The 14811-nt window shown below is 44.9% G+C and overlaps 1 protein-coding gene across 1 annotated transcript in view; it reads right to left on the bottom strand.

The window, feature by feature from the left end:
• Window positions 1–14811, bottom strand: part of LOC118400677 (growth hormone-releasing hormone receptor-like) — a 41235-nt gene that overhangs the window by 11889 nt on the left and 14535 nt on the right. Inside the window, exon 10 of the mRNA XM_052475809.1 lies at window positions 2556–2647. Within this exon, the coding sequence (XP_052331769.1) occupies window positions 2556–2647 (92 nt within the window). The remainder of the gene's footprint in view (window positions 1–2555; window positions 2648–14811) is intronic.

Here is a 14811-nt window from a genome sequence, read left to right as displayed (position 1 = left end):
AAGTAATTTACGAGTGGGAAAATACTGGTATCATATTATAGATGTCCATGTCTTTTTTTAAAGTCTACTTCACTGACCTTTGAGAATATAATAGGGCCTACATATGCATGAGGGCTTTCAAGGCTCTAGTCAATTACTCTGCACTGCCCTCCAATAAGGTATTCATCTACTAAGCCTCTTGAGTGGTGAAGTGGTGTAGGTTCCAGGTGGGTGAATTAGACCTTGCCCACATTGGAAGCATTCCATTACAAAATCATGTTTCCTTCAGCCCTTGACTACTCTCCTTCCTGGATATCAAGAGACTGGATAGGTAAGTAATGGGTAGATTTTCCACCATTGTTTTCACCTGTTAGTGCTCTCAGATCTGTGAGGGAAAGTTAAAGGTGGTGCAATGTGCGTTTTAGAAGTGAAATCCAGCTATGATTACAGAAGGTAGCAGACAGACATCCACATGAAATGAACTAGAGGAACTGAAGTGAGCTGAATGTAAATTTACTTAAATGAACTGATCATTTGATTTCAGTTCATTTAAGTAAATTGACTCCAGTTCAAAGTTTGATGCAGTTTTGCCTGTATAGGAAGCCTCTTAGCTCATTAAAACTGCAACAGAGCTCTTCATAAGAGGCCTGTTTCTGAACTCTCTAAAAGCACCCAACAGTGTACATGAAAAGTGCTTTACAATTCGTACACATTCTCTCTCTAATTGCTGAAATGTACTACATTTAACCAGCGCCATGCAGCAGCCAAGCCACTGAGTAGACCGTTCCCTTCAGTAATCCTCTAAATGAAAGATGATTTGTCACGTGCTGAATACAACATGTGTAGACCTTACAGTGAAATGCTTACTTACAAGCCCTTAACACATTTTTCTTAACTTGTTGGTTATCAATTTTTTACTTAAGTAAAAAACATATAAAATAAAAGTAACAAATAATTAAACAGCAGCAGTAAAATATCAATAGAGAGGCTATATACAGAGGGTACCGGTACAGAGTCAGTGTGCGAGGGCACCGGTTAGTCGATGTAATGTACATGTAGGTAGAGATAATGTGACCATGCATAGATGATAAACAGAGAGCAGCAGTAGCAGTGTAAAAGAGGGGTCTGGGTAACACTTTGGGATAGTAGCTGTTAAGCCTTTTGGACCTAAACTTGGCGCTCTGGTACCGCTTGCCGTGTAACACTTTGGGATAGTAGCTGTTAAGCCTTTTGGACCTAGACTTGGCACTCTGGTACCGCTTGCCGTGTGGTAACAGAGAGCAGTCTTTGACTAGGGTGGCTGGTGTCTTTGACAATTTTTAGGGCCTTCCTCTGACACCGCCTGGTATAGAGGTGCTGGATGGCGGGAAGCTTGGCCCCAGTGATGTACTGGGCCGTACACACTACCCTGTTTAATGCCTTGTGGTCGGAGGCTGAGCAGTTGCCATACCAAGCAGTGATGCAACCAGTTAGGATGCTCTCGATGGTGCAGCTGTAGAACCTTTTGAGGATCTGAGGACCCATGCCAAATCTTTTCAGTCTCCTGAGGGGGAATAGGTTTTGTCGTGCCCTCTTCATGACTGTCTTGGTGTGCTTGGACCATGTTAGTTTGTTGGTGATGTGGACACCATGGAACTTGAAGTTCTCAACCTGCTCCACTACAGCCCCGTCGATGAGAATGGGGGCGTGCACGGATCTCCTTTTCCTGTAGTCCACAATAATTTCCTTTGTCTTGATCACATTGAGGGAGAGGTTGTTGTCCTTGCACCACACGACCAGGTCTCTGACCTCCTTCCTATAGGCTGTCTCATCGTTGTTGGTGATCAGGCCTGCCACTGATGTATCATCGGTAAACTTGATGATAGTGTTGGAGCCGTGCCTGGCCGTGCAGTCATGAGTGATCAGGGAGTACAGGAGGGGACTGAGCACGCACCCCTCAGGGGCCCCTGTGTTGAGGATCAGCATGGTGGATGTGTCATTACCTACCCTTACCACCTGGGGGTGAGTGCATATGGATCGGTAGTCATTTAGGCAGGTTGCCTAAGTCCCTGTACCCAAGAACACTATGGTGGTCTGCTTGAAACATGTTGGTATTACAGACTCGGACAGGGAGAGGTTGAAAATGTCAGTGAAGACACTTGCCAAATGGTCAGCGCATGCTCGCAGTACACGACCTGGTAATCCGTCTGGCCCTGTGGCCTTGTGAATGTTGACCTGTTTAAATGTCTTACTCACTTGCCTGGTTAAATAAAGGTAAAACAAAATATATATTTTTTTTTACCTACTTCTGCATTGCATAAGGTACTCAGAATACTAAGTCAGTCAGTGATTATGGTGACTCTGTCTCTCTCCTCAAAATGGAAACTTGGAAAGTTGACTTCACTCAGATCTCCCATTTATCTGTTGCAGACAGACATCATAATAGATGGAACAGTAGATATAATCTAGATTGTATCCTATAATTGTCTCTTCCTGTCTTTTCCGGACAGTAACTTCCCATTGGAACTGCCCAATCAAATCATCTCCCCCATATCGATCCATTCTTGTATCATCCAATGGAAGAAAAAAAACCTCACCTGTAGTTGTCGGAGTTATTGAACTGGATCAGACGAGGGTTCAGTTTCTGTATCAGGATTTTGATGATGTTCAGAAAAAGGATGAAATTGACCTGTTGATTTAATAAAAATTCTATCAATCATTTTATAAAGCCCTTTTTTATCCACAGTGTCTGAGTGCTTTACAGTAACACAACATGAGTACAACTATAGAAAAACTTGGAGACAATCTTCCCAAGGGGATTCAATAAAGTAAACTAAACAATATTCCTCCTTTTCTGAGTTGCAACTTGCATTGCCATGGCAACAGGAAAACCAATCTGTACTTGGTATGGATTCAGGACAATTTTCCCTGCCGAGAATTGACAAGAGATCAATGGAGAAATATCAGAATGAAGCATTAACTTTCTTTAACAGTAAAAAACAATCACAAGTTCCCTGTCACATAAGTAAGGGATAAGGCTATGCACTCTATGGAAAATAATGAGTGACATGGAAGGTGTTCCACGACGCACTAGCTGAGTGGAACCACAGAACAATGAGACGGATATTTCACTGGATGTATGAACGTGAAGCATCCGCTTGGCGTTTCCACTCACTACCAAATATGGTAGCAAGAGGAAGCCCATTGGCCGGCAGTGGGAGAAGATGGCGTGAGATGGATTTTGTCCGACATTCTGCACATTTTCTCATCAATGAAACATTTGATCTCAATACAGTTTTCTGTTCCTCAAACTAGAATCATATGAACAGAGTGGACTAAGACTTTACCCAAACTAGAATCATATGAACAGAGTGGCACAGAAACTTTACCCAAACTAGAATCATATGAACAGAGGGGCACAGAGACTTTACCCAAACTAGAATCATATGAACAGAGGGGCACAGAGACTTTACCCAAACTAGAATCATATGAACAGAGGGGCACAGAGACTTTACCCAAACTAGAATCATATGAACAGAGTGGCACAGAGACTTTACCCAAACTAGAATCATATGAACAGAGGGGCACAGAGACTTTACCCAAACTAGAATCATATGAACAGAGTGGCACAGAGACTTTACCCAAACTAGAATCATATGAACAGAGTGGCACAGAGACTTTACCCAAACTAGAATCATATGAACAGAGTGGCACAGAGACTTTACCCAAACTAGAATCATATGAACAGAGTGGCACAGAGACTTTACCCAAACTAGAATCATATGAACAGAGTGGCACAGAAACTTTAACCAAACTAGAATCATATGAACAGAGGGGCACAGAGACTTTACCCAAACTAGAATCATATGAACAGAGGGGCACAGAGACTTTACCCAAACTAGAATCATATGAACAGAGGGGCACAGAGACTTTACCCAAACTAGAATCATATGAACAGAGTGGCACAGAAACTTTACCCAAACTAGAATCATATGAACAGAGGGGCACAGAGACTTTACCCAAACTAGAATCATATGAACAGAGGGGCACAGAGACTTTACCCAAACTAGAATCATATGAACAGAGGGGCACAGAGACTTTACCCAAACTAGAATCATATGAACAGAGGGGCACAGAGACTTTACCCAAACTAGAATCATATGAACAGAGTGGCACAGAGACTTTACCCAAACTAGAATCATATGAACAGAGTGGCACAGAGACTTTACCCAAACTAGAATCATATGAACAGAGTGGCACAGAGACTTTACCCAAACTAGAATCATATGAACAGAGTGGCACAGAAACTTTAACCAAACTAGAATCATATGAACAGAGGGGCACAGAGACTTTACCCAAACTAGAATCATATGAACAGAGGGGCACAGAGACTTCACCCAAACTAGAATCATATGAACAGAGGGGCACAGAGACTTTACCCAAACTAGAATCATATGAACAGAGTGGCACAGAAACTTTAACCAAACTAGAATCATATGAACAGAGGGGCACAGAGACTTTACCCAAACTAGAATCATATGAACAGAGGGGCACAGAGACTTTACCCAAACTAGAATCATATGAACAGAGGGGCACAGAGACTTTACCCAAACTAGAATCATATGAACAGAGGGGCACAGAGACTTTACCCAAACTAGAATCATATGAACAGAGTGGCACAGAGACTTTACCCAAACTAGAATCATATGAACAGAGTGGCACAGAGACTTTACCCAAACTAGAATCATATGAACAGAGTGGCACAGAGACTTTACCCAAACTAGAATCATATGAACAGAGTGGCACAGAGACTTTACCCAAACTAGAATCATATGAACAGAGTGGCACAGAGACTTTACCCAAACTAGAATCATATGAACAGAGTGGCACAGAGACTTTACCCAAACTAGAATCATATGAACAGAGTGGCACAGAGACTTTACCCAAACTAGAATCATATGAACAGAGTGGCACAGAGACTTTACCCAAACTAGAATCATATGAACAGAGTGGCACAGAGACTTTAACCAAACTAGAATCATATGAACAGAGGGGCACAGAGACTTTACCCAAACTAGAATCATATGAACAGAGTGGCACAGAGACTTTACCCAAACTAGAATCATATGAACAGAGGGGCACAGAGACTTTACCCAAACTAGAATCATATGAACAGAGGGGCACAGAGACTTTACCCAAACTAGAATCATATGAACAGAGGGGCACAGAGACTTTACCCAAACTAGAATCATATGAACAGAGGGGCACAGAGACTTTACCCAAACTAGAATCATATGAACAGAGGGCACAGAGAATCTTTACCCAAACTAGAATCATATGAACAGAGTGGCACAGAGACTTTACCCAAACTAGAATCATATGAACAGAGGGCACAGAGACTTTACCCAAACTAGAATCATATGAACAGAGTGGCACAGAGACTTTACCCAAACTAGAATCATATGAACAGAGTGGCACAGAGACTTTACCCAAACTAGAATCATATGAACAGAGTGGCACAGAGACTTTACCCAAACTAGAATCATATGAACAGAGTGGCACAGAGACTTTACCCAAACTAGAATCATATGAACAGAGTTTACCCAAACTAGAATCATATGAACAGAGTGGCAGAGACTTTACCCAAACTAGAATCATATGAACAGAGTGGCACAGAGACTTTACCCAAACTAGAATCATATGAACAGAGTGGCACAGAAACTTCAACCAAACTAGAATCATATGAACAGAGGGGCACAGAGACTTTACCCAAACTAGAATCATATGAACAGAGGGGCACAGAGACTTTACCCAAACTAGAATCATATGAACAGAGTGGCACAGAGACTTTACCCAAACTAGAATCATATGAACAGAGTGGCACAGAAACTTTAACCAAACTAGAATCATATGAACAGAGGGGCACAGAGACTTTACCCAAACTAGAATCATATGAACAGAGGGGCACAGAGACTTTACCCAAACTAGAATCATATGAACAGAGTGGCACAGAAACTTTACCCAAACTAGAATCATATGAACAGAGGGGCACAGAGACTTTACCCAAACTAGAATCATATGAACAGAGTGGCACAGAGACTTTACCCAAACTAGAATCATATGAACAGAGTGGCACAGAGACTTTACCCAAACTAGAATCATATGAACAGAGTGGCACAGAGACTTTACCCAAACTAGAATCATATGAACAGAGTGGCACAGAAACTTTAACCAAACTAGAATCATATGAACAGAGGGGCACAGAGACTTTACCCTAGAATCATATGAACAGAGGGGCACAGAGACTTCACCCAAACTAGAATCATATGAACAGAGGGGCACAGAGACTTTACCCAAACTAGAATCATATGAACAGAGTGGCACAGAAACTTTAACCAAACTAGAATCATATGAACAGAGGGGCACAGAGACTTTACCCAAACTAGAATCATATGAACAGAGGGGCACAGAGACTTTACCCAAACTAGAATCATATGAACAGAGGGGCACAGAGACTTTACCCAAACTAGAATCATATGAACAGAGGGGCACAGAGACTTTACCCAAACTAGAATCATATGAACAGAGTGGCACAGAGACTTTACCCAAACTAGAATCATATGAACAGAGTGGCACAGAGACTTTACCCAAACTAGAATCATATGAACAGAGTGGCACAGAGACTTTACCCAAACTAGAATCATATGAACAGAGTGGCACAGAGACTTTACCCAAACTAGAATCATATGAACAGAGTGGCACAGAGACTTTACCCAAACTAGAATCATATGAACAGAGTGGCACAGAGACTTTACCCAAACTAGAATCATATGAACAGAGTGGCACAGAGACTTTACCCAAACTAGAATCATATGAACAGAGTGGCACAGAAACTTTAACCAAACTAGAATCATATGAACAGAGGGGCACAGAGACTTTACCCAAACTAGAATCATATGAACAGAGTGGCACAGAGACTTTAACCAAACTAGAAGCATATGAACAGAGTGGCACAGAGACTTTACCCAAACTAGAATCATATGAACAGAGTGGCACAGAGACTTTACCCAAACTAGAATCATATGAACAGAGTGGCACAGAGACTTTACCCAAACTAGAATCATATGAACAGAGTGGCACAGAGACTTTACCCAAACTAGAATCATATGAACAGAGTGGCACAGAGACTTTACCCAAACTAGAATCATATGAACAGAGTGGCACAGAGACTTTACCCAAACTAGAATCATATGAACAGAGTGGCACAGAAACTTTACCCTTTACCCCAGCCACTTTAATAATGGGAATTGATGGGAAATTATGTAAATATATCACTAGCCACTTTAAACAATGCTACCTTATATAATGTTACTTACCCTACATTATTCATCTCATATGCATACGTATATACTGTACTCTATATCATCGACAGCCACTTTGTTTACGTACTCATCTCATATGTATATACTGTACTCGATACCATCTACTGTATCTTGCCTATGCTGCTCTGTACCATCACTCATTCATATATCTTTATGTACATATTCTTTATCCCCTTACACTGTGTATAAGACAGTAGTTTTGGAATTGTTAGTTAGATTCCTTGTTGGTTATTACTGCATTGTCGGAACTAGAAGCACAAGCATTTCGCTACACTCACATTAACATCTGCTAACCATGTGTATGTGACAAATAAAATGAGATTTGATTTTATTTGACTTTACCCTTTGGGCTCTGCCCATCTTCTTGCTTGTTCTGCCCACTATGACTCGTGTTCCCATTGGAAACGACAGGCTGTGGGCTATTGGTTTAGTTATAAAAATCTTTGGTGGAACGAACCCTCCAAAGAGTTGCATTAGTTTTCAGAGAAAGCATAAAGACACAGGTTGATTATCTTTATACCGTGGTTATAATTTAACACATTTGCAGCAAGAAATGTCTTCAACCGCCGCTGAAGTTGCCTTGGTAACCAAACAGACTTGCCAGTTTAGCTAACTTAACCATCAGTCCTAGCTTGCTATTATGACAATCTAATTCAACAATGCCTGTACTGTTTTCAATTTGACTTTTGCTTTCAAAAGCAGCTCAAACATAGAACATGTAAGAATGAACTATAGCCATTGAATTCTACCATGCTGACATACTGTACCATAAGTTATTTAAGCAGTAAGGCCCGAGGAGGTGTGGTATATGGCCAATATACCACGGCTAAGGGTTGTTCTTGGGCACAACGGCAATCAGCATTCAGGGCTCGAACCACCTAGTTTATAAAGGGAATATTGATTGGATGAGCAGTGTTCCAAGCCTTGCAGTATTGACCGCCACACACACCTATGCCTGCTAACAGTTCCATCTGAAAATGATTCCCAAATTATTACATAATATCATGTTCATGTAGCTGTCTGAATCATCTTGTGTATTTATATCAACTCACATTATCCCCCCTTGCTTCCAGTCTAGTATTTCGTTTGGTAAAGCAGAGGTTAATATGAACCTTGAGGTCTGCCTGGAAACATTTCACCGTTGAATTTTGATCTCTGAAGAACATACATAATCTGGTCTGGGCACTGTTCACTCTAACTTTATCTGAGCCAGTTGAAATTATGCATCAACGTCATTATTATGGGCCATGTCCAAGAAAATGGCAATAGATAAAATGATCAAACAAACTAAAATGGAGCTTGTGTAGTGTCATTGGGGGGGCCCTGAGTGGCGCAGAGGTCCAATACACTGCATTGCAGTGCTAGAGGCGTCACTACAGACCCATGTTTGATCCCGAGGCTGTATCACAACCACAAGTAATCGGGAGTCCCATAGGGCAGCGCACAATTGGCCCAGCATCATCCGGTTTAGGAAAGGGTTTGGCTGGGGTAGGCCATCATTGTAAATAAGAATGTTCTTAACTGACTTGCCTAGTTATATGAGGGAAAAAAACTGGTTCAATGTTTGACGTGAATGAGTTAGCTGAAGTTTGCTAATTAGCTAGCAAGTGACAAGAACGTTATCCAGCCTGCGTAGCCACCATTTTGTTAAGAATGGATGACCAGTTCTGTATCACAGTACAGAATACCTTCCAGTATTCAAGATATAGCACTGCCTCATGTGCCTTATTGTTTAAAGTGGAACTGACAGTGTTTTAGCAACATGAAATCTTATTCAAATTGGTCTATTTACACCCCCAGGAAGAATGACACTTTTTAAAAAACAATTTCTGGCAAACGAGCATAAATCCATAGAATGATTGAGAATGACGTATAGTAAGGCCTTTGTGAAAATTCTATAGCAATATAGAGTGGGAAAGCGGCCAAGTTTGGACAATTAATTCCTTTCCTTCCAGTTCTCTGCTGCCAATGACTGGAACGAATTTCAAAAATCACTGAAGTTGGAGACTTATCTCCCTCACTAACTTTAAGCCTCATCTGTCAGAGCAGCTTACCAATCGCTGCAGCTGTACACAGCCCATCCAACTCCCTAACTCATCCCCATTTGTTTTGGTTTTTCTGCTCTTTTGCACACCAGTATTTCTACTTGCACATCCTCATCTACACATATATCACTCCAGTGTAAATTGCTAAATTGCAATTACTTTGCCACTATTGGCCTATTTATTGCCTTACCTCCTTACTTCATTTGCACACACTGTATACAGATTTTCCTATTGTGTGATTGTACGTTTGTTTATCCCATGTGTAACTCTGTGTCGTTGTTTTTTGTCGCACTGCTTTGTGTTTATCTTGGCCTGGTCGCAGTTATAAATGAGAACTTGTTCTCACCTGGCCTAACTGGTTAAATAAAGGTTAAAAAAAATAAAAATACTGCAGTACTGTAAATTAAACCTAAAAAAACATATGTCTACACAGACCGGTGCGCTATAGCCAATCAGAGCTACAGAAGGCATATATGCAAATGAGCCATTTGCCACAGGGGCTTGACATCATTCAATTTGAACTGAAGTGTGTTTACAGGCAGTAGCAACAGTGTGACTTTAGATCATTAGAACCCATTTGCCAAAAGCCACAAAATACACCTGAATGGATTTCTGCAAATATGTAAATAGGAAGGGATCCCTCTTACATTTGGGAACTTTACAGTTCTATTAATCAAACAACAATGAGAATGTAAACTCTCTCTCCCTCAGTTGCTTATGCACATCAACAACAAAAACAACCAACGCTTGCCAGAGTGTGTCACGCCCTGGTCGTAGTATTTTGTGTTTTTCTTCATGTATTTGGCCAGACCAGGGTGTGACATGGGCAGGAGCAGCCCAAAGAGGAGCTGCGTATTAAGGATTTCTGGACATGGGAGGAAATCCTTGACGGGAGAGGACCCTGGGCTAAACCAGGGGAGTGTAGCCGCCCAAAGGTGCAGCAGGAGAAGAGGAAACAGGAGCAGCCCAAAGAGGAGTACAGTATGGACTATACTTCTTGGGAGGAGATAGACAGGTGGGCGGTCGATCCAGGGAGAGTGCCGGAGCCCGCCTGGGCTTCGATGGAGCAGTGCGCGGAAGGTTACAGGAGAATGAGTTTGGCGAAGCAAGCACGACGGCGCGGACGGAAGCCCGGGAATCAGCCCCAAAATTTCCTGGGGGGCTTACAGGGAGTATGGCAACGCCAGGTAGGAGACCTGCGCAAACTCCGGGCAGGCACCGTGTTATGCAGTGGTGCGCAGTGGTGGTGTCCCCAGTGCAGGTGCATAGCCCGGTGCGGTATATTCCAGCTCCACGTATCGGCCGGGCTAGATTGAGCGTCGAGCCAAATGCCATGAAGCCGGCTCTATGCAATCTGGTCCCCAGTGCGTCTCCTTGGGCCGGCTTACATAGCACCAGCCTTGCGCTCGGTGTCTCCGGTTCGCCTACATAGCCCAGTACGGGCTATTCCACCTCGCCGCACTGGCAGGGCGACCGAGAGTATTCAACCAGGTAAGGTTGGGCAGGCTCGGTGCTCAAGAGCTCCAGTGTGCCTGCATGGTCCGGTCTATCCAGTACCACCTCCACACCCCAGCCCTCCGGTAGCAGCTCCCCGCACCAGGCTTCCTGTGCGTATCCTCGGCCCAGTACCACCAGTGCCAGCACCACGCATCAGGCCTATAGTACTCCTCGCCTCTCCTGTGCTGCCGGAGTCTCCCGCCTGTCCGGCGCCGCTGCCGGTGTCTCCCGCCTGTCCGGCTGCCGGAGTCCCTCTGTCCCGAGCCTCTGCCCCTCTGTCCCGAGCCTCTGCCCCTCTGTCCCGAGCCTCTGCCCCTCTGTCCCGAGCCTCTGCCCTTCTGTCCAGAGCTTCTGCCCTTCTGTCCAGAGCTTCTGCCCCTCTGTCCCGAGCCTCTGCCCCTCTGTCCCGAGCCTCTGCCCCTCTGTCCCGAGCCTCTGCCCCTCTGTCCCGAGCCTCTGCCCTTCTGTCCAGAGCTTCTGCCCTTCTGTCCAGAGCTTCTGCCCCTCTGCCCAGAGCTTCTGCCCCTCTGTCCAGAGCTTCTGCCCCTCTGTCCAGAGCTTCTGCCCCTCTGTCCAGTGGGGTCATTGATAAGGGTGGCCATGGTGAGAAAGCCATGGAGGCGGACAATAAGGCGGACTAAGACAATTGTGAAGTGGGGTCCACGTCCCCCGCCGGAGCCGCCACCATGGACAGACGCCCACCCGGACCCTCCCTATTGATTTGAGGTGCGTTCGGGAGTCCGCACCTTAGGGGGGGGGGGGTTCTGTCACGCCCTGGTCGTAGTATTTTGTGTTTTTCTTCATGTATTTGGTCAGACCAGGGTGTGACATGGGTTTTTGTATGTGGTGTGTAGATAGTGGGATTGTAGCTTAGTGGGGTGTTCTAGGTAGGTCTATGGCTGTCTGAAGTGGTTCTCAATCAGAGGCAGGTGTTTATCGTTGTCTCTGATTGGGAACCATATTTAGGCAGCCATATTCTTTGGTTGTATTGTGGGTGATTGTCCTGAGTGTCTTGATGTCCTTAGTCTGTGTTAGTTTGCACCAGTTAAGGCTGTTTCGGTTTTCACTACGTTTATTGTTTTGTAGAGTTTGTGTTTATTCGTGTTTACGTTGTTTAAATAAACATGAATCGCAATCGACACGCTGCAGTTTGGTCCGACTCTCCTTCACCATATGAAAACCGTGACAGAGCGAGATTAGCTCAAATCTAACGAGGTAACATTAGATAAACCCTGTCAAACTTTTTCAGCTAGTTGGGCGTCAAAATTGCACTGATAAACGATGTGGAAGAGTAGCCTGCTCGCCCTTCTGCAGCTTGCCCCAACCCATGTTTTGACAACTGAATGGGAACTTACCTGCCTGCCCGTCCATTTGGTCAATGACAAATATATTTGATTGACAACTAAGAGACATGCTAACTGTGGATAACAGTCGTTCAAGTTTAGCATAGCTAGCTAGTTAGCAAATGCATTTAGCTTGCTAAATAAATAGCTAGCTCGATAAATAGATATGCTAGCACAGGGGTGTCAAACTCAATCAGCTCACGGGCCATATAGATAAAACACAACAAATTCACCCTTTATAATGTCCACTTATGTACATAGGATGCTGTATATAGCATTGTAACATTAAAACAAAAGAGATATAAGATTTGTCCAACATTTGCTGCTATTTCACTGTAAGGTCTACCTGTTGTATCCGGCGCATGTGACAAATAAAATTTGATTTGATGCTTGCAGATGTGCATAATATGCTGCGACACTAATCCGAAAGTATTTAACTCCTAATAACAAACGTAGCTATAGGTTCTTGTAACATTTTAAACATGTAATATTTTTTCAATTGCACTGCATGTACAGTATCACTGGCAGTGATGCCAACTTAGCAATTTTGTTGCTGTATTTAGCAACTTTTCAGACTACGCTGGCAACTCTTTTTTTTTCAAACAGCACCTAGCAACAAATTTAGCTACTTTAAAAAATGTATTTGGAACTTTTAGCAACTTTTGAAAGGTGACTCAAATGTTAAAATGCAGCATTTTCCCTCTAAATGACACAAAAGCGATTTTCTCTGTCACACAGTCAGTCACAACACATGTGCCTGGCTGCAAAAGTGCATTGTGAGTGATGTCAGCAGCAGGCGCTCAGCTCGTGCCCAGGCAGCAGAAGGCCAGAAGCAATTTCAAAAAAATTGCAAATCATTGTTGGCTGACTGTTGCTGTCATAGGCCTATTCATGGTGTTTTGTTGCAGGTTTAGTTTTTTAGTTATTCATTCTCAAGCTTTAACAAAAGACCAAAGCCAGACTACAACATTTTAGTAGCCTTGCTAGGACTGTGGCATGCGCCTGTACACTTTCCCTCCACTGTGTGCTGTAAATGGGACACACGAAAGCAGCACAATTGAATTTGAATACACTGATGCAAGCACATCAGGCTGTAATTACGAGATGACTCAACTGTTGACTCATTTATACTGTCCTATTCGGCCCGCAGGCCTTGTGTGTCCTATTCGGCCCGCAGGCCTTGTGTGTCCTATTCGGCCCGCAGACCTTGTGTGTCCTTTTCGGTCCGCAGGCCTTGTGTGTCCTATTCGGTCCGCAGGCCTTGTGTGTCCTATTCGGCCCGCAGACCTTGTGTGTCCTTTTCGGCCCGCAGACCTTGTGTGTCCTATTCGGCCCGCAGACCTTGTGTGTCCTATTCGGCCCGCAGGCCTTGTGTGTCCTATTCGGCCCGCAGACCTTGTGTGTCCTATTCGGCCCGCAGGCCTTGTGTGTCCTATTCGGCCCGCAGACCTTGTGTGTCCTATTCGGCCCGCAGACCTTGTGTGTCCTATTCGGCCCGCAGACCTTGTGTGTCCTATTCGGCCCGCAGACCTTGTGTGTCCTATTCGGCCCGCAGGCCTTGTGTGTCCTATTCGGCCCGCAGACCTTGTGTGTCCTATTCGGCCCGCAGGCCTTGTGTGTCCTATTCGGCCCGCAGACCTTGTGTGTCCTATTCGGCCCGCAGGCCTTGTGTGTCCTATTCGGCCCGCAGGCCTTGTGTGTCCTATTCGGCCCGCAGGCCTTGTGTGTCCTATTCGGTCCGCAGGCCTTGTGTGTCCTATTCGGTCCGCAGGCCTTGTGTGTCCTATTCGGCCCGCAGACCTTGTGTGTCCTATTTGGTCCGCAGGCCTTGTGTGTCCTATTCGGCCCGCAGGCCTTGTGTGTCCTATTCGGTCCGCAGGCCTTCTGTGTCCTATTCGGTCCGCAGACCTTGTGTGTCCTATTCGGCCCGCAGAACTTGTGTGTCCTATTCGGCCCGCAGACCTTGTGTGTCCTATTCGGCCCAGACCTTGCAGACCTTGTGTGTCCTATTCGGCCCGCAGACCTTGTGTGTCCTTGTGTGTCCTATTGTGTGTCCTATTCGGCCCGCAGACCTTGTGTGTCCTATTCGGCCCGCAGGCCTTGTGTGTCCTATTCGGCCCGCAGACCTTGTGTGTCCTATTCGGCCCGCAGACCTTGTGTGTCCTTGTGTGTCCTATTCGGTCCGCAGGCCTTGTGTGTCCTATTCGGCCCGCAGACCTTGTGTGTCCTATTCGGTCCGCAGGCCTTGTGTGTCCTATTCGGCCCGCAGGCCTTGTGTGTCCTATTCGGCCCGCAGCCTTGTGTGTCCTAGAGGCCTTGTGTGTCCTATTCGGCCCGCAGGCCTTGTGTGTCCTATTCGGCCCGCAGGCCTTGTGTGTCCTATTCGGTCCGCAGGCCCTTGTGTGTCCTATTCGGTCCGCAGGCCTTGTGTGTCCTATTCGGCCCGCAGGCCTTGTGTGTCCTATTCGGCCCGCAGGCCTTGTGTGTCCTTGTGTGTCCTATTCGGCCCGCAGACCTTGTGTGTCCTATTCGGTCCGCAGGCCTTGTGTGTCCTATTCGGTCCGCAGGCCTTGTGTGTCCTATTCG

This window comes from Oncorhynchus keta, chromosome 22 (assembly GCF_023373465.1).
Source record: "Oncorhynchus keta strain PuntledgeMale-10-30-2019 chromosome 22, Oket_V2, whole genome shotgun sequence".
Classification (NCBI taxonomy): Eukaryota; Metazoa; Chordata; class Actinopteri; order Salmoniformes; family Salmonidae; genus Oncorhynchus; species Oncorhynchus keta.
This window is presented reverse-complemented; position numbering and strand designations above follow the sequence as displayed.